The sequence below is a fragment of the Populus alba genome, chromosome 7 (genome assembly GCF_005239225.2).
Source record: "Populus alba chromosome 7, ASM523922v2, whole genome shotgun sequence".
NCBI classification, from domain to species: domain Eukaryota; kingdom Viridiplantae; phylum Streptophyta; class Magnoliopsida; order Malpighiales; family Salicaceae; genus Populus; species Populus alba.
Window position 1 is genome coordinate 13,558,866 of NC_133290.1, and position 20,862 is coordinate 13,579,727.

At 35.0% G+C, this 20,862-nt stretch overlaps 2 protein-coding genes across 4 annotated transcripts; both read left to right on the forward strand.

Annotated features, from left to right (window-relative positions):
* The first annotated feature begins 3,913 nt into the window (after positions 1 to 3,913).
* Positions 3,914 to 6,418, forward strand: LOC118040383 (uncharacterized). Its single transcript, XM_035047312.2, has 5 exons — positions 3,914 to 4,310; positions 4,505 to 5,006; positions 5,133 to 5,334; positions 5,434 to 5,943; positions 6,040 to 6,418. Exons 1-5 carry the CDS (start codon positions 3,914 to 3,916, stop codon positions 6,373 to 6,375), a joined length of 1,947 nt encoding a protein of 648 aa, XP_034903203.1. The 3' UTR covers positions 6,376 to 6,418.
* A 1,733-nt stretch (positions 6,419 to 8,151) lies between these two features.
* Positions 8,152 to 20,833, forward strand: LOC118040360 (phosphatidylinositol 4-kinase beta 1-like). Of its 3 annotated transcripts, XM_035047285.2 has the most exons (16): positions 8,154 to 10,238; positions 11,891 to 12,079; positions 12,926 to 12,974; positions 13,902 to 14,034; positions 14,175 to 14,634; positions 14,716 to 14,796; positions 14,880 to 14,996; positions 15,361 to 15,430; positions 16,433 to 16,530; positions 16,613 to 16,717; positions 17,557 to 17,610; positions 18,108 to 18,251; positions 18,349 to 18,402; positions 18,501 to 18,575; positions 19,710 to 19,793; positions 19,880 to 20,833. In XM_035047285.2, exons 1-16 carry the CDS (start codon positions 8,685 to 8,687, stop codon positions 19,979 to 19,981), a joined length of 3,369 nt encoding a protein of 1,122 aa, XP_034903176.1. In that variant the 5' UTR covers positions 8,154 to 8,684; the 3' UTR covers positions 19,982 to 20,833. The 3 variants fall into 3 exon arrangements, 2 of the variants coding, with proteins under 2 accessions (XP_073266721.1, XP_034903176.1); XM_073410620.1 differs by lacking the exon at positions 11,891 to 12,079 and having other exon boundaries at positions 8,153 to 10,238; XR_004686057.2 differs by lacking the exons at positions 17,557 to 17,610; positions 18,108 to 18,251; positions 18,349 to 18,402; ... (1 more) ...; positions 19,710 to 19,793; positions 19,880 to 20,833 and having other exon boundaries at positions 8,152 to 10,238; positions 16,420 to 16,530.
* The last annotated feature ends 29 nt before the right edge of the window (positions 20,834 to 20,862 follow it).

Below are 20,862 nucleotides of genomic sequence, written 5' to 3' on the forward strand. Positions count from 1 at the left end.
CTTTCTTTATCCTCTCTAAACATTAATGACTAAAAAATAAACAAAATAAATTTTTAAATCAAAATAAAAATTATAATGAATTTGAAATTGGCTATGTATTTTGTGTGTTTTACATTTCAATCTTTTATCTTTTAATTTTATATTTTTTGATAATTATAAACGTAATTTTATCAGGGATGTTTAAAAGTGTAGTAGCAATTACTTTTAAACTGTTTTTTACTTAGAAATATATCAAAAAAATATTTTTATTTATTTTTAAAAATTATTTTTGACATCACCACATCAAAATGATAAAAAAAAAAACATAAAAAAGTTAATTTTAAACAAAAAATTGAATTTTTTTAGAAACACTGTTTGAAATGCAATTCGAAATAGCCTTAAAGTTGGGTTTACGAGGTGATTGCTATTGTTCAATCTATCTCAAATGTTATTAAGTATAATTCTAATAGGCCTGAGTATTTCATTGTGCAACGCTAAACTATTTATCATCTCACACATTACTATGGATGGGTTGTGCAAAGTTTTGTTATTCAATATGGTCCTCAGACTTTTTTTTCCAACGTTTTAGTCCTAATTGAAAACTAATTGATTTTTATTTCTTATGAAAGGGTGGGATTGAGAAAAAAGGAATCAAAGTGAAAAAGGTATCAAACATGCGTGGCGTGTTATAAGTTTGCAAAAGATGTACTTTGGTTCTTCGACTTTAAAATCTAACAAATTATACAATTTCAGTATCTCGATATTTTTCCAATTTAAATTTGGTATAAAAGTTTATTTTTTATATTTTTTAATTTATAGTTGATAGAGGAGGGGGAGAGATCATTGGATTCTAACAGTAGAGAAAGAAAAATATCATTAATATCAATTTAGCCCACCAAAATTGACGATACTTGTGTCAAATGGTTCAATTTAACTAAGAGAGTTAATATTAGGTGTTTTTTTTGCTTTAAAGTTGGCGAGAAAACAAATATGAGCTCAAGTTGGTTTCGATTTTTTGGTTTTTAGAAGTTATATATAAGTTTATCAAGGTTTTTTAGGTGTTTTTATATGTGTTTTAAGTCAAAAATAAGTTGAAAAAAGGTTTATAGCCACCACGGTAGCCTAAATCTTGGCAAATCAAACAGCATCTTGTCTAATTTTTTTTTTCAAAAAAGTTTAGGGAAGTTGACATGACAAAAAAAATTAAGGGCCCAAGGCAGGCCCATGCATGGTCCCTAATAAAATGGGCTAGCGGGCTGGTCTGGCTTGCCAAATCCAATAGTGACTGGCTTTTGCTTCTTCTTTTTTCTATTTTTTTTTTAAATTAGTGATTTTTTCTATAATTTTTTTTATTTATTTTTAAATTAGTATTATTTCTCTCTTTCATTTTATTTAGAGAATCTTTTAAAATGATAATTGATTTTTTAGCTATGCATTTAAATTTGAAGAATTTTTTTCTTCATCTATATATTTTTTAATCTTTTATATGGATGAAATTTAGTTTTGAAAATAAAAAAAATATATATTTTTCAGATAATATTTTTAATATATACAACCTTACATGATGTTTTCTTCTTTTTTTTTTTTGTTTTATTCAATCAATTTAATTTGCATCTCTATTTCTAATATTGTTTGTTTGAATAAAAAAAATTATTTTAATAAATAAATTTAAAAAATACAACCTGATAAATGTCCTATCTTTTGAAATTAAATATTCTTAATTTACACTATCTCTCAATATTTCAAGTTTTATTTTTATGTATTGGTAATGAATTATTTATTTATTTATTCGTATCTATAGTTCTTTATTTATTTTATTACATGTATATATATAATTTTTTGATTCCAACTTAAATTTTTTAAACTATATAAATGAATTGAAAAAAAAATACATATATAATTTTTTTATATAAAAAAATAAAAATTTCTGACATGTGGCAGATTACATGCCACATAAGTAGGATATATGCTATAAATATTCAATAAAGTTGATGAAAACGAGTGGAGTATAAATAATAGTTTTTAATCCAAATATAAGTACGTATAATACCAAAACTGGCCTTAATACTCATTGTCAACCCTAATACAGAGTGGCGTATCAGTAGATTCCTTTAGGCACCATCTCCGGTTCGCATTAACGGGATTAGCGATGCTAACATGGCATATTGGCATGTTCTCAAATATTCCGAGTAACCTTCGTTCTTCTTGGAAGGTTATTAATCCAATAATAAATTATATTTAAATAAATTAATAGCTGTAGTTGGATCGTTTTTTAACATTCGTATTAACTTTCTTCCTGTTTTCAAACTTTTCACTGTTTTTGAGTCACGGCAGGGGACACGATGTTTATTTCTAGAAAACAAGGCAGGAGACACTTATCCATCTTACATGTGCATCAACTGCTCCGTTGAAACAAAAAACCTTTTGTATTATTAATTTAATTTTATTATATATAATAATAAATACATATAAGAGTAAAACTAAAAAGTCAAATCAGAAAAAAAGCTGTTTTCACAGCTAAAAATCAGTTTTTGATTACCATAAAGTTAATTTTAAACACCAAAAAATATTTTTTAACCTGCATCTAGATCTAATTTTGATTGAAAATAACAATTTTGATAAAAAATAACTGAAATTTATTTTTTTTATCATGATTGATATGATTTGACCCGTATTAACCTGGTGGTTATGGTTTTAACCCAAAATAACTTGAAAGTCATTTTACCCCGGTCAACATGGTTTGACCTGTATTGCTCGATGGGATCGGTTTTCATAAAAAATAACAATTTTAACCTGAAATGGCTTGAAACTCATTTTGTATCCTAGTTGACATGGTTTGACTTACATTAATACAGTGGAAACGGTTTTGACATAAAATAACAATTTTGACCTGAAATGGCCTAAAACTCATTTTTTTATCCTGGTCGACATGGTTTGACTGATATTGCCCGGTTGGATTGGTTTTTACCAAAAATAACAGTCTTGACTCGAAATGGTCTGAAACTTATTTTTATCCCGATTGACATAGTTTGACTTATATTGACCAGTGAACTTGTTTTTTATGGAAAAAAAAGCGATGGACCCAAGAAACAAATATTTTAAAATTTTATTTTAAAAAAAAAAATAAAAATAAAAATAAAATAACATATAAGAGAATTTTGGAGAATTCAAAATTGAGTTATTGCAACTCATATTAAAGTTGGTTAGGTACTTAAGCATTAAATGTATTGATAAAGATTTTTCATATACCAATCATTAAATTGGTGGTTAAGCACTTATATTTATCCAGTTCCTTCTTTGACTTTATGAATAAATATAAATATAAATTTTGATATCAATATTCAAGAAAACATATTATTAAGTGGCTAGTTTGGCGTGCCAAAAGCTTGGACAAATCTCTCTTATCCTTTTCAATATTATTTTAAGATTAATTTTCATGCAAATAAACTAAATTCATTTTTTAACCATTTTGTCAAAGTTAATTATGATATCTACATCAAGAACTAGAATTGAATCCCGATTACTATAAAACCCTTATTTGAATTTATATAAGATGATTATTATTATTATTATTATTATTATTATTATTATTATTATTATTATTATTATTATTATTATTATTATTATTATTCAGAGAGTTACTCAAGGAATTTTATTTCAAAGTTTCCTAGAAATTAAAAACCCTTATTTTCCTATTTTTGAACTATATCTTCCCACTTTAACATGTAGCAAAACATAGAATGCCACATGCGTGTATAGACATAAAAGCCGCTTGAATTGAAGAGTAGTCATCAGTTAAATTTTGCCGCCATCTTTTAAGTTTTAACCCACGGGGTAATATTTCTCTATAAATATATACTCGTCTCCTAAGCTTCTCCAAATAAATCATTCATTCATCATCATCATCATCATCATCTCCTTCTAGTTCTGTTACATGGGAAAGGAAGTAGAGCAATCCATGTTGAGAGAGGCCACCCATAGTGCTCAAGTTATGACCTTAAAAAATACTAGAACTGATCTTGCCGTTTTGGAGAACAACTCACCGTCGGTCACAGCACTTAGCTGCGGTGCTTCATCTTCTTTAATATCGTCATCTATCGAACATCTTTGTGGTTCCTCTGACTCCTTTAGAACACTAGAGATTGGTGTCCCAAAGAGTAACTCCACTGAAACAAAGCTGGCATGGTTGCGCTCTCAAATTGTTGGCGATGATGTAGAGTTTGATTCTCCATTTGGTAGAAGAAGACTCACCTACGCCGATCATACTGCCTCCGGTCGATCTCTTCGCTATATTGAGAATTTCATCATCAACAATGTTCTTCCCTTTTACGGTAACTTATTATTGTTTTGCTTCCTTCATTTTATTTTATAGCCAGATTTCATAGTTTTTTCCTCTTTTCCATTGTCAAGTTATCAAGGGTATATAGCACTCACACTCGAAACCTTCCATAACCCTTTTGGAAGATGCGAGACTTTCAAGAATATGAATTAAGGCATTGTTTGACTTGAGAATTCACGTGTACAGGGAATACACACACTAGTGACAGTCATGTGGGTCATCGGACCACAAAAATGCTGCATGAAGCTGCTGAATATATCAAGAAAAGCTTGGGTGGTCGACAAAATGATGCAATCATGTTTTGTGGCTCGGGCGCAACCGCGGCTATTAAAAGATTACAAGAAGTAATTGGGATCGCCGTCCCATCAACTTTGAGAGAGAGGCTGATAAGATGCCTGAGTAAAGAAGAGAGATGGGTAGTTTTTGTCGGTCCTTATGAGCACCACTCGAATCTCCTCTCATGGAGGCAAAGCTTGGCTGAGGTGATAGAGATAGGTTTAGATGACAATGGCTTGATAGACATTGAAGATCTAAGACGACGACTTGAAACGTACAGACATGCAAACAGGCCAATTTTAGGCTCTTTCTCTGCAAGTAGTAACGTGACAGGGATTTACTTGGACACTCGAGGAATTTCTCAACTTCTTCATCAATATGGTGGATTTGCTTGTTTTGATTTTGCTGCAAGGTAACACGAAATTTATTCCTCTTCTTTTGTTTTTTATTCATCGATAAATTAATCAATAAATTAATTTCAATCATCTATGCATGACGTGCATAATTTTAATTTTATTTATTGTATCTGAATATGTAGCGGCCCATATGAGAAAATCGACATGAGATCTGGAAAGTTCGATGGTTACGATGCTATTTTTCTTAGCCCACACAAATTTCTTGGGGGGCCTGGATCGCCAGGAATACTTTTGATGAGAAAAGCCCTTTATCAATTGGGATCTTCTGCTCCGTCAACTTGTGGAGGTGGAACTGTAAACTACGTAAATGGTTTCAGTGAAAAGGTACTATGCCCTGTATATTCTTCTATTTTCTCAAACTCAGTGAGCTAACCCTAGCTCAGATTTTAACTCAGATTAATATTTCTACATGATCAAATGCAGGATACACTGTACTTGAATGATATAGAGGAGAGAGAGAGCGGAGGAACTCCTCAAATAATCCAAACCATCAGAGCATCGTTGGCTTTCTGGGTTAAAGAATATATTAGCCACCAAGTAATTAAAGAACAAGAGGATATTTACATAGAAAAGGCACTAAACAGGCTCCTCCCAAATAAAAATATATGGGTTTTAGGTAACACGACTGCCAGGCGACAGGCTATACTGTCCTTCCTCGTATACTCTACCTCGAACTCTTCCTCGACTGGCATGATACATGATCAGTGTGATGGAACTGATAACAAAGACGTCAATGGCGAGGCTCTTTATACGTGGAGAGAGACAGGGAAGAGAAGAGGCAAACCTCTTCATGGACCTTTTGTAGCAGCACTCCTTAACGATGTATTTGGTATTCAAGCTCGAGGTGGCTGTGCTTGTGCTGGACCTTATGGTCACAATCTGCTCCATGTCAATGAGCCTAGCACCCTAGCCATCAGATCTGCCATAGAAAAGGTGAAGGTTTTATGCTTGGTGTTCCTGAGATTCACGAATTGCCGCTGCAAGTAAATAGCAAAGTTTGATGTCATTACTGTTATGCTTTAATTGCAGGGCTATGCTGGAGTGAAGCCAGGATGGACAAGACTTAGCTTCCCCTACTACATGTTCATCGAGGAATTTGAGTTCATTCTTGCGGCAATTGAGTTTTTAGCCATTTACGGCCATCGATTTCTTCCACTGTATCACTTCAGCTGGAAAACTGGTAGTTGGACTTTCAAAAAAAGGGAATTTAAAGACCTGGTGGTTGAAGGAAACAAGAACAATATTAATAAGTTTGAATCATATCTGATAAGGGCTAAACAGATTGCAAAACTCCTCCCAAAATTCCCTTCCCAGCGTAAGATTCCACATGACATAAACCCCAACCTCTTTTTCTTCCAAGTCTAGTCTACCCTCTTTTGGCTACTAATTATTCCTGTGTGCAGTCATGATGTTGATTAGTTTAGTCTTGTGGGATAAAGAGGGGAATCTTGTGAATATTTGTGTTTCTTTAGTATGGTTACAAGTAGTCTTCTTTTATTTATCTTTGTTGTTCTAAATAGTTATAAGACTTGTATTGTTTCATAAACAAATTTCACAAAAAAAAATGAATATTTCACAAATTAGTCTCCTATACCCGATAGTCCTTCCATAATCAAGCCATCTCTTCATAATAACCCATGCCAGACCAGGAGGTGAAGTGTTTCCTAGCCCGAGGAATTGACACCAATTCCTTCGGTAGCGCCTTAACAATCCTTACATCATCTTGTAAGGTTGTAATGAAATGACGCTCGTCAAATATGTCACAGAATGCGCTGCACATTTGGCTCATGTTAAGTGAACAATATAACATGAGAAAGAAGAAAACTTTAAGATAGAAACAGGGCATGTCAACTGAAACATTTCAAAAGAACACCATATATGATTGCTTAAAGACATCTTGTATCTTGCCAGAATGAGCATTTATCCAGTTGACGAATGACTAAGGTTGCATTTATGATGTGTGCCACAGCCACCATATCTGAGATCTGCAGGAAAACAATTTTATTGAGTTTATAGATGAAATTGTGCAGCCAAAATTGGTTTGTAATCCAGAAGAAATGTGAGGCCCGATTCACATATTCACCAGTTAGCAGTGTTCTGTGGTTAGATTACCGGTTCATCTTGCATATTCTCATCCAAGACTTGTATGAAGCAAATTCTCCTTCCCAAGGGCTAAACAGATTGCAAATCTCCTTCCCAAATTCCCTCCCCAACGTAAGATTCCACTGGACATAAACCCCAACCTCTTGTTCTTCCAAGTCTAGTCTACCCTCTCTTGGCTGCTATTTAATTATTCCTGTGTGCAGTCATGTTGATGGAACTAGTTTGTATGCTATATATATAAATAAATTTGATGAAAAGTATATTTGTGTCATTATCTTTATTATCTATGTATTACGATAATGAGTAGTATCTTAATAATTTAAAAAACAATAGACACTTAATGACCCTACCTATCATCACACCACACCATTGGAAGACAAGATGAAGTTACAAAGATAGCCCCAATTCAATCAATGATATTGAAAGTGATATTTAGTGTATGTTTGATACTTACAAGTAGTGTTTTTAATAATAATTTTTATATGAAAATATATTTAAATTATTTTATTTTATAGATTATTATATTTTTAAAATTGACACTTTAAATTATATAAAAAAATACTTCAAAAATCATTATAATATTTTTTAAGCATTTTAAAAGGTGTATTTAACTTCTTTTTAAAAAAACTCCTTTAAGTACAATTGTCATGTTTATATGTAAATATAAGTTATATTTTTAAGTTTTCTTTGGTATTGAGTTTTAACTTGTTTTTTTATTTTAAATTAATAATTTTAATATTTTTTAATTATTTTAATATATTAATATCAAAAATAAATTTTAAAAAATAAAAATATTATTTTAATACATTTTTTTTCCCTTCTCTCCTCAACTGCACGTCCGTTACGCTTGGAGGGAAACAATGCAAAATAAAACTATTTAGTTAATCATAATGAATTATTCATGATGATAATAAATAATAAATCCGCCTCTTAAAGTGCTCCCACTCCATCAGCGCACTTTAGTAAAACCCAAATCGGCAGACATTAAAAAAAAATATAAGAAAAATCAAAATTCAAATTTTCTAAATTAAAACATAAAAGGAAAATTACCTCTCCTCCCCCCCCCCCCTCTGCAACAACAACAACCACCACCTTGCCCCCCCACCATCACCATTGCTAACACCAGTAACGACACGTCGTTCATTCTCAAAATCCGATTAAAATCACAATAACCGACGATCCTCTCTCTTTTCAACATTTTCTTTTCCGTTAGTGAAAAATTCAAAATTCTCTCATTTTCCCGATCATCCTTCTTTTTAATTTTCTCGACAACCAAACAAAATTTTTTTTCGATTTCTCGGTTATTTGCCTCACCTGTTGCCTGCCTCCGACTTAGCTTTTTTTTTTTTTTTCCCTGCTTTTATTTCGATTGCTTGTCTCAGTGAGGCATTTCAATTTCGAATCAGTGAAACCACTAGGAGGAGAAAAATATTAGGGTTTCGGATCGAGGTTTTTGGTCACTTCTAGGGATTAACATTGGAATTTTTAAATTTTGTGTTTGTAGCAGGGTTTCCTTTAATGATCTGATTTGGAGAGAGATATATATATAGTTTTATGATGGTAGATAGACAATGGTGAGGCTATTAGGATTAAGTCGCGGAGAATCGGATGATTCTCCGCGAGAGATTACCTCAAGTACGACTCCTTTGACTAGTGAGTCAGGTGAGAGTGGGTGGTTGATTAGGTTCTTTGACTCATCTTTCTTTTGTGAGTGGATTGCAGTTAGTTATCTATACAAGCACGATCATGCCGGGGTTCGGGATTATCTGTGTAATAGAATGTATACATTGCCCTTATCGGGTATTGAGAGTTATTTGTTTCAAATTTGTTATATGATGATACATAAGCCGAGTCCGTCACTTGATAGGTTTGTTATTGATATGTGTTCTAAGTCGTTGTTAATAGCTTTGAAAGTGCATTGGTTTTTGTTGGCGGAGCTTGAGGATTCGGATGATAATGATGGGATTAGTAGGATTCAGGAGAAGTGTCAGATTGCTGCCACTTTGATGGGAGAGTGGCCGCCATTGTTGAGGCCACGGAATGAGTCTTCGAGTCCTGGGAGTAAGAATCAGGTTTTGAATAGAATCTTGTCATCAAAACAGAAGTTGTTGTCATTGACTTCTTCTCCACCTCTACAGAAGTCTACGCAATTATCGGGGAATAGTTTGCAGGAGGATGGGACTGGGAGTCAGTTGTCACCGGATGAGAATAAGATTCTTAAGAAGTTTATTCCTGGTCCAAAGGTTAGAGATGCTTTGTTGTTTAGGAAGTCAGTTGATAAAGATGATACAAAGGCTAGAGATGCTTTATTGTTGAGGAAGTCAGTTGATAAAGATGAAACAAAGGCTAGAGATGCTTTATTGTTTAGGAAATCAGTTGATAAAGATGAGGATGAGGGTGGAAAGGATGGATTTTTCAAGAGACTTTTGAGGGATAGTAGTAGACGCGAGGATGAGGAGTTGACAACAAGTTCAGATGGTTTTTTCAAGAGGCTTAGAGATAGCATTAAAAGCGAGGATGAGGAGTTGACGTCCAGCTCAGATGGGTTTTTCAAGAGGCTTCTCAGGGACAATAGTAGAGTCGAGGATGAGGAAGTAATGTCAAGCTCCGATGGCTTTTTCAAGAAACTGTTTCGTGATAGTAAGAGTGATGGTGATGAAAAGCTGGTTTCTAAATCTGCTGAAGACGATGAAAAAGAGGGGTTCCTTAAGAGGTTTTTTAAGGAGAAGTTTGAAGACAAGAAAGATGGAAATGATCAGTACGAGGATGAAGAAAGGTTGAAGCTTGAAGAGAAAGGTTCAAAATCTGCAGAGGATGATGAAAAAGAGGGGTTCTTCTGGAAGTTGTTCAAGGATAAGTTTGAGGACAAGAAAGATGGGACTGATAAACCTGATGAGGGGACTGTCAATGGTGAGGAAGAAGAACCTTCTGACTTTTCCTTGTTTCGAAGACTGTTTCGTGTGCATCCTGAAGAGGTCAAAAGTTCTCCTGTGAATGAAAATAACAATAGTGGTAGCTTGCTTGAAAGCAGCCTGGGTACTGAGAATTTTTTTCGCAAATTGTTTAGAGATCGTGAGCGCTCAGTTGAAGACTCTGAGTTATTTAGTTTTAAGAAGAACAATGAGGTATGCTGATAATCATTTTGTCATGCTGTGTTGGGTTTGCCTGAAAATCTGGCTGTTGCTTTGCAGCACATTGCTCTTTTAAAGTTACAAAGCGGTGAACCACACTTTATAATTATTACTATCTAATGACTAAAGCTATATTCTAGTGCCTGGTGATCTTAATCAATAAAAGATGCGGCATTTACATTACATGTAGATACCTTACACCAGCAGTTATCTGCAGTGGCAAAGTATTCTACTTGTAGTTATCTGCTGCAGCAACACAGTTATATTGGCCTCTTTATTCGCATGCTTAAGCTATGAGAAAGATTAGGGTCACTAAATGTTGAAATTTGTTGGTCGACTGTATGCAGTTTTTCTTGTTTTTATTGATAGTGGGAGCGTAAGAGGATATGCTTAAGCATGAAACATCACCACTGGATTTTTCATGTTTGAAGTAAATCACCTCTCTTGATATCTTGAAAATCACACTCCATATCCTTTTTAGTTTGAACTTTAAAATGATATTAGGATTATGTTTGGTGCTTTTTTGCTGTTAATCTTTGTGATGGTATCATTATCTTTGTTTAGTTTGCTCTGTTCATCTGGTTATCTAGTTGTAAATTCGAGAGACCCCAAAGTGATTTTACTTGATCTCATATTGGTCCCTGTAAAGTTTGATATATTTTTAAAAGGGTGTTGTGGTCATTATATCGTTTGTGGTCATTATATCGTTTGTGGGCTTGGATGCTCTGATGATAGTCTCCCAACACCATGCTTGCAATAGGAACCATGGACTAGTTAAGCTTAGAGTGATGCTGGAGGCCTGTCTCCATTTTTAGACCTTATCTTCTTATGAGGCGTGTATTTCTCATTGCAGTCATCTCTTATCATAATCCATATCTCAGGTACCTGATAAAAGGCCAACTGGGTTTTCACTTGAGAAAAACAACTTACTGAATTTTGTGAGTGCAGCTGCTTTTAGCTAGTGAAGCCACTTGATGTGGTACCACCAAGGACATGGACTGAAGGAGGGCATGAGGATGGCCCAATTCCGATTATAGAAATAAAATGATTTTTAGTTTGTGTCCATCCATCGTAAGATCTGTTACAACTCCCTTTTTTGTGGCCATTTAGACTTTGAGACTATTGCATCACCCGTAGCCCTAAATTCTTCATGATATGGCATGAAGTGTACAAAAGAAGCAGTATTCTGTTAGTGAGAAATATGATGAAGAAACCTTTATATCCAAGGCGTGTTTTGGTTACATGCAGAGAGGGCATTTAAAGATGCATTCCATTTAAGCAAAAGCTGAACTTGTGGATGTGTACCTGCCAATTGGTCACTATCAGGTGGGAGTCAGGGAACCTTTCAGAACTGCTGTGTTCAAGGGGAGAAAGAAATAGTTGCAACATGTAATAGCTGTAACTTTCAATTAAACAGATGAAGTACATGAAATTCAACTTAAGAATATTATAATCATGTAAGCAGCTGGGAATAAGGATTTTTGCAAGGTCATATTTGCTTAGGAAAAGCATCTAGTGGGCTCCTTGTGCTTGCTATTGTTGATGTCCTGTATTTGTGCTGGTTGGGAGGTGCCTTTATTAAAGGTTCTTGGCTACAAGTTTCTTAGCATTTCCTCATTCAAATCTTCTGGGCTCTAATCTTGCAGAAGCATCCTGGATCACCTAAGCAACAGAATGAGAAATCAAACACAAAGCCCCCACTTCCAAATACTGCAGAACTGTTCCGGAAAGGGGCTTATCATGAGTCATTGGACTTTGTGATGACATTATGTGAAACTTCGTATGGTTTGGTGGATGTATTTCCTGTTGAAGATCGTAAAAGTGCTCTTTGTGAGGTTAATGCTTTTCTATGCTCTCTGTTTCTTGCATGCAAATATTACTCACATAAGGGATTTGCTTTCTTGTCCACTCTTTTGGCTGGTTAGCTAGCTGCCCACTTTTCTTGGATGAAGAAATACCCTTGATTTTTAGTTTCTTGCATTTTAAAATGAGAGTAGAAGGGTGATTTGACAGAATCTCACTCTTTCTCGACACTTATCTGATTGTTCTCCATTTATCATCCAATCCCCAGTCAACAAAGCCTTGAAAAAATCTCAATACCTTGGAATTGAAACTATGAAATTAAGAAACAAGTCCATGATGAAGACAATGGCCTGAGTCAGAAACCCTGCCTCTTCACAAACTGACTGTCAGTGAGGATTTAGATACATGCCTTATGGAAGAAGAAATTATCGATAGGTCTAGCAGTTCTATCTGGCAGTAAGCTGTCACTTAAAGTAATCTCCAATTTAATCTTAATTTATATTTTATTAAACAAATTGCTATACAACCATTGAAATCAATCAGAAAAGATGGGAGTACTATGAGATGAATATTCATCTAGCAGCAAAGATGAAATAGGTTTTATTGTTCTGCAATGTTGGTGAGAGAAAGAGCAAAGATGAGATCCATTGTGTGAAGAGATTGTCTAGTTAAAAAAGAAAGAAAGTAAACTTGTGTATTAAAACTTTGAAATGATTGAAATAACCTTTGAAATTTCAATTTATATGTGAGAGTAGTCTAAAAAAGTGGGCTGCATGCTAATCTACCCAAAGAATAGCAGGTCAATGCACACATGTGGTGTATGATATTCTCTTGAATGCTTTCTGAAACAGTGTGTTTTCTCACCCTTGTGTTTTCAGTCACTTGCAGAGATCAACATGCATTTAGCTGAGGCTCAAAACAGTGGAGGTATAAACCATTTTGGGTTTTAGTTGAAAGATTGCCATCTCAAAACCACAACATGTTTAACTATTCTGGCACATGCTTCAGCTTTGATGACGGTATTATTGTCTAAAGGTGGTCTTAGAAACTGTGGCAAAGATTAATAATGGAGGGTTTCAAAATATGATGCAAAACACATGATCTTGGAAAATATCTTTCAAATTTTACATTAATAATGGCAGAAGTGCCTGGGCAGCTGTTAAAATATGTACTACTTTTTTTAGCCCATTATATGTGTTTATATTTTGCACACATTTCTCTAAGATGTTTGGTGTTGTGGAGATATTTTTGTAGCCCTTTGAAAGATCATTTTGTAAATTGTGTTGCCAATTTATTAAGTTTTTCCTTTGGAAATGTATCTTTAATCATTGAGGATTGTTAGTATTATTTGGGTATATAAGTTGGGCTGCTATCTTTTTTCTAGATGTTGGTGCTCTTTTTTTCTCTAGAAAAAAGAGAGAGAAAAGAAAAGGAAGCAACCTCACTCTCTTTCTCCCCCCATCTTCCGTCTATTATTTCTGAATTGCAAAAATTATAGCCTTGTTTAAAGTGCCAATGTGAGTGGTCCAGTCGATGTTTATTCTGGCAATTAGGACAGTATATGAATTTGTTATGAACTTATGCTTTGCTGATAAGAGTTCACTATTAGGAAGCAGTATTTTCAGTTTAATTGAAGTTCTCTCTATGGATGATTTTGGATATGAGAACTTTGACTATCAAGAAATTGAAGTTTCTACTGCTAATTAATTTTACTTCTTCCACGCATAACCCCAGTTAATATGCATCCTTTTTCCGGTTATGTACATTTATCATTTAGTATTTTCTCATTATTTTACTGTTGCTATTTATAGTTTTAGGAGCTCATAACTTTAATAGTGTTCTTTATACTTTTAGGGGTTTGCTTTCCAATGGGAAAGGGGATGTATCGTGTTGTTCATTTACCCGAAGATGAAGCTGTTCTCTTGAATTCTAGGGAAAAGGCACCTTATCTGATTTGTGTTGAAGTATTGAAAAGTGAAATGCCAAGGTATGTTGTGGACTTGAATCACTGGAAAATACCACAGGGTCCAATTGGAATGTGTTACAATACAAAACTTTATTTTTTTTTCACAACAATGATTTTACCTGTACATATGCTTGATTTTTCTTCCTGTAAACCCTTTTCAGCAATAGCAAGGAGACATCTGGTACTCAAAAGCTTTCCAGAGGAGGAATTCCTCTAGCAAATGGCGATGCATTCTTGCAGAAGCCACCTCCTTGGGCTTATCCTTTGTGGACTGCTCAGGAAGTTTATCGGAATAGTAGTGATAGGATGTCTCGATCAACCGCTGAGGCGATTGACCAGGCAATGTCCCATTCATCAGAAATGAAAATGAAATTTGTTAGTGTGAGTCTTTCGGTGGAGAAGCAATTCCCTAGCCAGTCAACTATCATTGAAGCATCTAAATTGAATTCTGGCATCAATTGTATGCATCAAAATGCTTCACATTGTAATGATTTGGAATGGGTAAGGGTAGTGTTGACAGCAGATCCTGGAGTTAGAATGGAAGACACAGGGTATGCAGGGGCACCACGACGCAAGGAGCATCGTCGTGTTCCTAGTACAATTGCCATGGAAGAAGTAAAGGTGGGTTGTTGTGAATGGATTGCCATTATTGTGTGTTTTTGTCTTTGATTGTCATGATACAACTTTAACCGTCTTCTGCAGGCTGCTGCAGCCAAAGGGGAAGCACCTCCTGGACTCCCTCTGAAGGGGGCTGGTCAAGATTCCTCAGATGCACACCCAAAGGTGAAGATTCATAAAAAATGATAAATCATGTTTTCTGTTTCTTAGTCCAAAATGATGGAATTGAAAGTTTTGAATCTCCACAGGTTGATGGCAATCCCAAGGCCAGTGATGCCTTATCTGGTGAACTCTGGGAGGTCAAGAAAGAGAGAATACGCAAAGCTTCATTATATGGGAAATTACCTGGTTGGGACCTGCGCTCTGTAAGTTCTGCATTTTGAACTGTGTTTCTCTTTCAAGTTTTGCTGATAATTGAAATGGTTAATGTTAATTGAATAGCACAGGCACATTTCATGTGGCTGTGTTTGTTTGTGGTTGAGGCTTCTCATTTAGGTGCATCTTTTCAGCTTTATTTACAAGAATCTTGACAATGTGTAGGTATTTACATGTATCGTTGTATGGTTCTATGTATCTTCTAGAATGCTTAATTGTCTACAGTGTTTGATTTGATCTTTCCTTTTTAGGCTACCAAGTGAACATGTAATACTAATAAATTTCTGCGAGTTGCTATTGTTTAATTGCCTTCTGTTCTAATAAAAAATTTTGCTTGTTTTGTTTCTCGTGCAGGTTATTGTGAAGAGTGGTGATGATTGTAGGCAGGAGCATCTTGCTGTGCAACTCATTTCTCACTTTTATGGTAGGTGCCTGCAGATTGTGTTGCATTCATCATGGCTAACTATTCAGAGGTTGTTGTCTGAAAGCAGCATGTTTCTTCTTAGGGATGCTATATAAGTTGGCAATAAATTTCCTGAACTATATAAGTAGGATGTGTCTGTATTTGTGCCTATGCTAAATAGCTAAAACCATCTGCATTAACCATGCTTCTCTCCAATTTAAATGCACAGTTAATAGCAACTAAAAAGAATAACAGAAAATTTATGGGAATTCTGGACTTCTGAAGTCCTTGTTTATACCTAAGAGGCTACTTTGCTAAAATCTGATGATTTACACATTTTCAAGAATTCAAGTGGGCCCTTTTTTGCTATCTTCTTAATCTTGTCAGATCAAATTTTCTATCAAAGTTCATTTTGCCTAACTTGAAGCATCTAAATGCCCTTACTTTACATATTTTCAAGAATCCAAGACAGACCTTTTTTGTTATTTTCTTAGTGCGTTTTTGATATTATGGTGCAAGGGGCCTTTGAAAAGTGTTTTTTGCTTAAAAATACATCAAATTGTTTTTTTTTTTCCAGATTTTTTTTTTTAATTTTTAACATCAGCACATCAAAATTATCGAAAAACACAAAAACAAACATCAATTTGATGCTTTTTTCAAGGCAAATGCATTTTTGAAAAGCAATAAATAACAGAAGCTACCGTACTTTCAAATGGGCTCTTAATGGTGTCAGATCAAATATTCCATCCAAATTCATGTTGCTTAACTTGATGCTTCTAAATCTTCTTGATTTTTCTTTTTTCTTTTGTTTTTGTGCAAATTAAACTTAGCTGTCACATTGACTTTGAGATGATGAGTTGAGCCTAAAGTGCATTCCAGTTAATGTTATAAGCTCCTATGCCAGAGTTATCTTTTTTGTTTGTGTCAGGTTCTTATGTTCAAATTATTCCAAAAAGTTGGATTTTGTTTCTTTTTTTTTTCTACAGTAGCTTCAAGCTTAAAATATTTAGGTTTTAATGCCAGATATATTTCAAGAAGCTGGTCTCCCTCTTTGGTTGCGTCCCTATGAAGTTCTATGTACTTCATCTTACACAGCTCTCATTGAAACAATTCCAGATACGGTAATTATGTATATTAGTTCTATTTGATTTGTTTTATGAGGACTGTTCTTTGGTATCTCAGTGATATTGCCTTGGTTTGCAGGCATCAATCCATTCTATTAAGAGCAGATATCCAAATGTCACGAGTTTGCGTGACTTTTTTGTTGCCAAGTTTGGAGAGAACTCCCCAAGTTTTAAGCTTGCACAGGTATTAAACATTAAAAAATAGTGGTGCACTGACATTATCACCATGGTTAAACAGGCTTATTCACCCCAAGAATATCCATTGATGCATTAGCAAATGCATAGTCATTATTTTGGTGGGTTAGTCAGGATGCTTATTCTTTCTAGAAGTTTTGTGGCTCTACATGTATTGGTGGCTTTCTTCATCTTTTATTTTTAGGTGGAAAGCTACCATAGAGGAGATTCTACAAGTATAGAGGACACAATAAAGTAATTATAGATTTTGAAGAATTAGCATCCAATTTCTCACTACTTTAGGCATTTTTTTTGCAACACGAAATACTGCACCATCAAGCATAAACTAGAATTCATATTAGTTAAAAAAAAATGTTGTTTCTCACTCTAGAAATGGTTGTGGATTAATGTGAAAGCTTTCTGTTTAATAGGCTCATGCTTCTATTGGCAATGCTTCCTTCTCAAGCATGGTTTTTTAATCTGGGAAGGATGGTGAAATCTGTTTGTGATTTGGAACATTTTCTCATTTTAACAACATCAGTCGCCTAAGCTGTACATAGCATTAAAACCTCTGCCTAATGCGTTTATTTGGCATATTATTGTTTGTTCATAGATATTGGAGCCCGAGTTTTGATATTTGTAGTTTCTGGTTTTATCATGGTTCCTGTAATTTGAGACTGCATCTTGTATCAGTGTTGCAAACCTTTGTCTTCCCCAGATTCTTACTTCTATAGTTTAACAGCAAATGGTGACTTGGGCTGTATATTTAGTTTTCTTTTTTCCTTTTTCTTTCTCATTAAAGATATATCCCCAAGGTTTTATTTATTTATCTACATCTTATTTCTTCAGAGGAACTTTGTTGAAAGCATGGCTGGATATTCTCTTGTGTGCTACCTTTTACAGGTATGGTGCCTGATCTCACTATCGATTAAGAATGTGCAGGTCCCAAATGCAAATGTCTTTACTAGTCACCTCTCACCTGTCAAACTCGTCCATATCAGGAAATGATAGAAAATTTTACTTTTTTAATGCTGTCTTAATGAATTTTTTTCTAACAAAAATGTTTAAAGATGTCCATTTCCAATTTAAAAATATATTAAAATCTTTATCCTTTTTGAAATGGACAAATGTGGGATGGATGGAGTGTTAGATTTTGAGAAAAATTGATGGCATATTTGTGTATCTGTAAAGATGACTTTTTCTCCAGAGTAAGCTGCATCCTTCATTTAGGTGTTACTATCATGTAAAACATATTCAACACTCCAAACCAACTGGTCAAATAGGGTGTATTTTCTTGTACTCTTAGCTTTTATAACCAGAATGATTTGCACCTTATGTTTTACTTATTTCATTCATTCTCTTTGTGAGAAAAATGCATTTCTTTTTTATTTTTTTCTCAGGTAAAGGACAGGCACAATGGGAACTTGTTAATGGATGAAGATGGCCACATTATACACATTGATTTTGGCTTCATGCTCTCTAACTCTCCTGGTGGTGTAAATTTTGAAAGCGCACCTTTCAAACTAACCCGGGAACTTCTTGAGGTATGGTAGTCTATTTTATGTACCAGTGTGTGTGTGTTCACATTTTTGTTATTGTTCTGCAACTGGTTTTGGATTTTGCTTATGGATCTTATTCCAGGTCATGGATTCTGACGCTGAGGGAATTCCAAGCGAGTTCTTTGACTATTTTAAGGTAGTGATAATACTTTCTACTGTTTCAATCCAATTACACCGTTTTGGCTCTTCAATCTCTTGTGATTGATTGACTTATCATTTGCCCTTCAAATGCAGGTTTTATGTATTCAAGGCTTCTTGACATGTCGTAAGCATGCAGAGCGTATTATTCTCCTTGTTGAGATGTTGCAGGTATAACTGAACTATCATTAACCTTCCAATGTTTTCTGTTGTTCTGGTCCTTTCTTTCTTCATCATTTTTTTCCCCAGTATGTGGTTTTCATAAACTATGCATGGCATATGTTGTGTGACCATATACGATCCTGATACAAACATCATGAGACTGCTTTTGACAAGACTGATCTTGGATTGCACATTATAGGGCTTACTATGCATGTTAGATGGAAAAACTGAGATGAATAAATATGTAGGTGAGGCTTGATGGCCCTTTGTGGAAAAGAATGATCTTGGGCATGAGAATGTCCTGCTTTGTACAAGGTGGGCTGGTCGTTAATGTATGGCACTACTGGGGTCACGAGTAGGGATCAAAACCTTGTGGGACTGGTTAGGTTGGATATCTTGGGTTTTTGGACCTGTCCTTGCTCATCTGCTGTCTTATATACCCAGAATGTATCGTGGGCCTGGGCTATCTACATTCCCCTTCCTATTAGGTTTTTCATCAGCTTTCTCTTACTGCAGTCTTTTTTCCCACGCATGCCATTTGTTTGAACTCAGTGGCACCTGAGCTTGTGTCTTTCTGTAAACCTGCAAGTTTTCCTTGAAGTTTTGGTTCATAGTTTAATTTTTTGGCAATTTCTCGATGATGTTCATGAAGCCTTTAAATCTTGTTTTGTTGCCCACAAAATTGGTGAAGAAATGACAGCGGGCCATGGATTATTGTTGCAACATCTGAAATGTGGATTTGAAATTTTACCGCTGTGATTTCTTTCTCTGATACAGAGTATTTCAGTCTGACTTATCAGCCAAATCTGATCTGTTTCAACTTTAATAGCACTGGTATTGTTAAAGCAAATAAAATCTGTTTGGGTTGCTCATCCCCAATATGTAACTGGGAATTTGGGCTGAGGAGTGGTGCTTGAGAAGTGCCGAAGCTGATCTATGGTCACTAAAGTTTGAAATAGGACAATTAATTTTCCTTGTTCTTAGTTATTTGATAGAGGGAGAAAGGGAGCACATAATTTTCAATCCAACAAAATTATGTAATATCTTTGGAGGGGTCTGGCTTTATGATTCTGGTGCTCTAATGTCAGCAATACCAATGCTTTGTTGACTGATGGACTTGTTTGCCTTCTTTTTCTGAATCAGGATTCTGGTTTCCCTTGCTTTAAAGGCGGTCCACGGACAATACAGAACCTAAGAAAGCGATACCATCTAAGCTTGACAGAAGAGGTGACATTGCAGTTTTATATTCGTATCAATCTGCACAGCATTTGAATGCAATGGTTGTCATGAGACAATGTGTTTCTTTCTTGCAGCAATGCGTGTCCTTGGTTCTCTCTCTGATCAGCAGCAGCTTAGATGCATGGCGGACACGGCAGTACGATTATTACCAAAGGGTTTTAAATGGAATATTGTGAGGTTAGATTTGTTTGGTGACTGCCTTCTTTGCTCCCTTTGACCAAACCAGTCTGTCCAGTGAAGCATTTTGATTGGAGCTGTTTGTAAAATGATGTCATATAATGGCAAATGGTTCACTGCACTGTGGTTTTGGCAACCAAGCAGAATAGTGATGACAGTTTGTGACCTGTTTTCGCTTGGTGTGAGGAAATTGTAATTGTATCGGCTGAAATACCTTTTAAAAGTCCTGCAGGCTGCATTTACCTCAGCAAGGTTTTCTTTTTTTCATCATTTCCCTTGTCATTTGTCATAGAATTCTGCTGGCTGCTGGGGGAATTTAGTTACACGACAAGATAAATACTGCACTGTTTACCCATCTTCAGATAGGACATACTTGTACATAGTGCTTCCTCTGGGGACAGCGTTCCAGGCATGAAATGGTGTCTGAGGCTGTAATTGTTGGTTCACATTGCAGCTACTTCATATTCCACACTGGTTAGTGATCAGAAGCAGCTGAGCTTTCCCGATTTTGTATCGATTCATATTTCGAAGTCTATTATTTTCTTCCGATTAAAGTTTGAACAGACTGTATATTGGAGAGGCGACCCTGCCAGTCAGTAGCTGTTCTCCGTTTGATGTCTATTCTTCCAATGGTATGATTCTTCCATGCTTTCTACCAAAGGCTTGCTAGTAACATTCTTGATAAAGGGTATATGAATACAACCTCTTAGATTAGATCCCATTTGCTCTCAACAGTTGGAAATTTGTTCATTTGATTTTCCTGTTGTATATCACAGTTTTGGTGGCTTTGAATTTGGATTCCAGGCTGTGTTTTTCTTGATAAAAATTTGATGTTTGTCTGCTTGCTTGCATCCAATTGCTAGGTCTTTTGAGCAATATT

Coding starts and splice junctions, on each gene's coding strand:
- LOC118040360 (XM_035047285.2), top strand. CDS start 8,685: ATGGTGAGGCTATTAGGATTAAGTCGCGGAGAATCGGATGATTCTCCG. Junction 14,797..14,879: donor CCTCAGATGCACACCCAAAG/GTGAAGATTCAT, acceptor GAATCTCCACAG/GTTGATGGCAATCCCAAGGC. Junction 15,431..16,432: donor ACTCATTTCTCACTTTTATG/GTAGGTGCCTGC, acceptor TTTTAATGCCAG/ATATATTTCAAGAAGCTGGT.
- LOC118040383 (XM_035047312.2), top strand. CDS start 3,914: ATGGGAAAGGAAGTAGAGCAATCCATGTTGAGAGAGGCCACCCATAGT. Junction 5,007..5,132: donor TGTTTTGATTTTGCTGCAAG/GTAACACGAAAT, acceptor CTGAATATGTAG/CGGCCCATATGAGAAAATCG. Junction 5,335..5,433: donor TAAATGGTTTCAGTGAAAAG/GTACTATGCCCT, acceptor GATCAAATGCAG/GATACACTGTACTTGAATGA.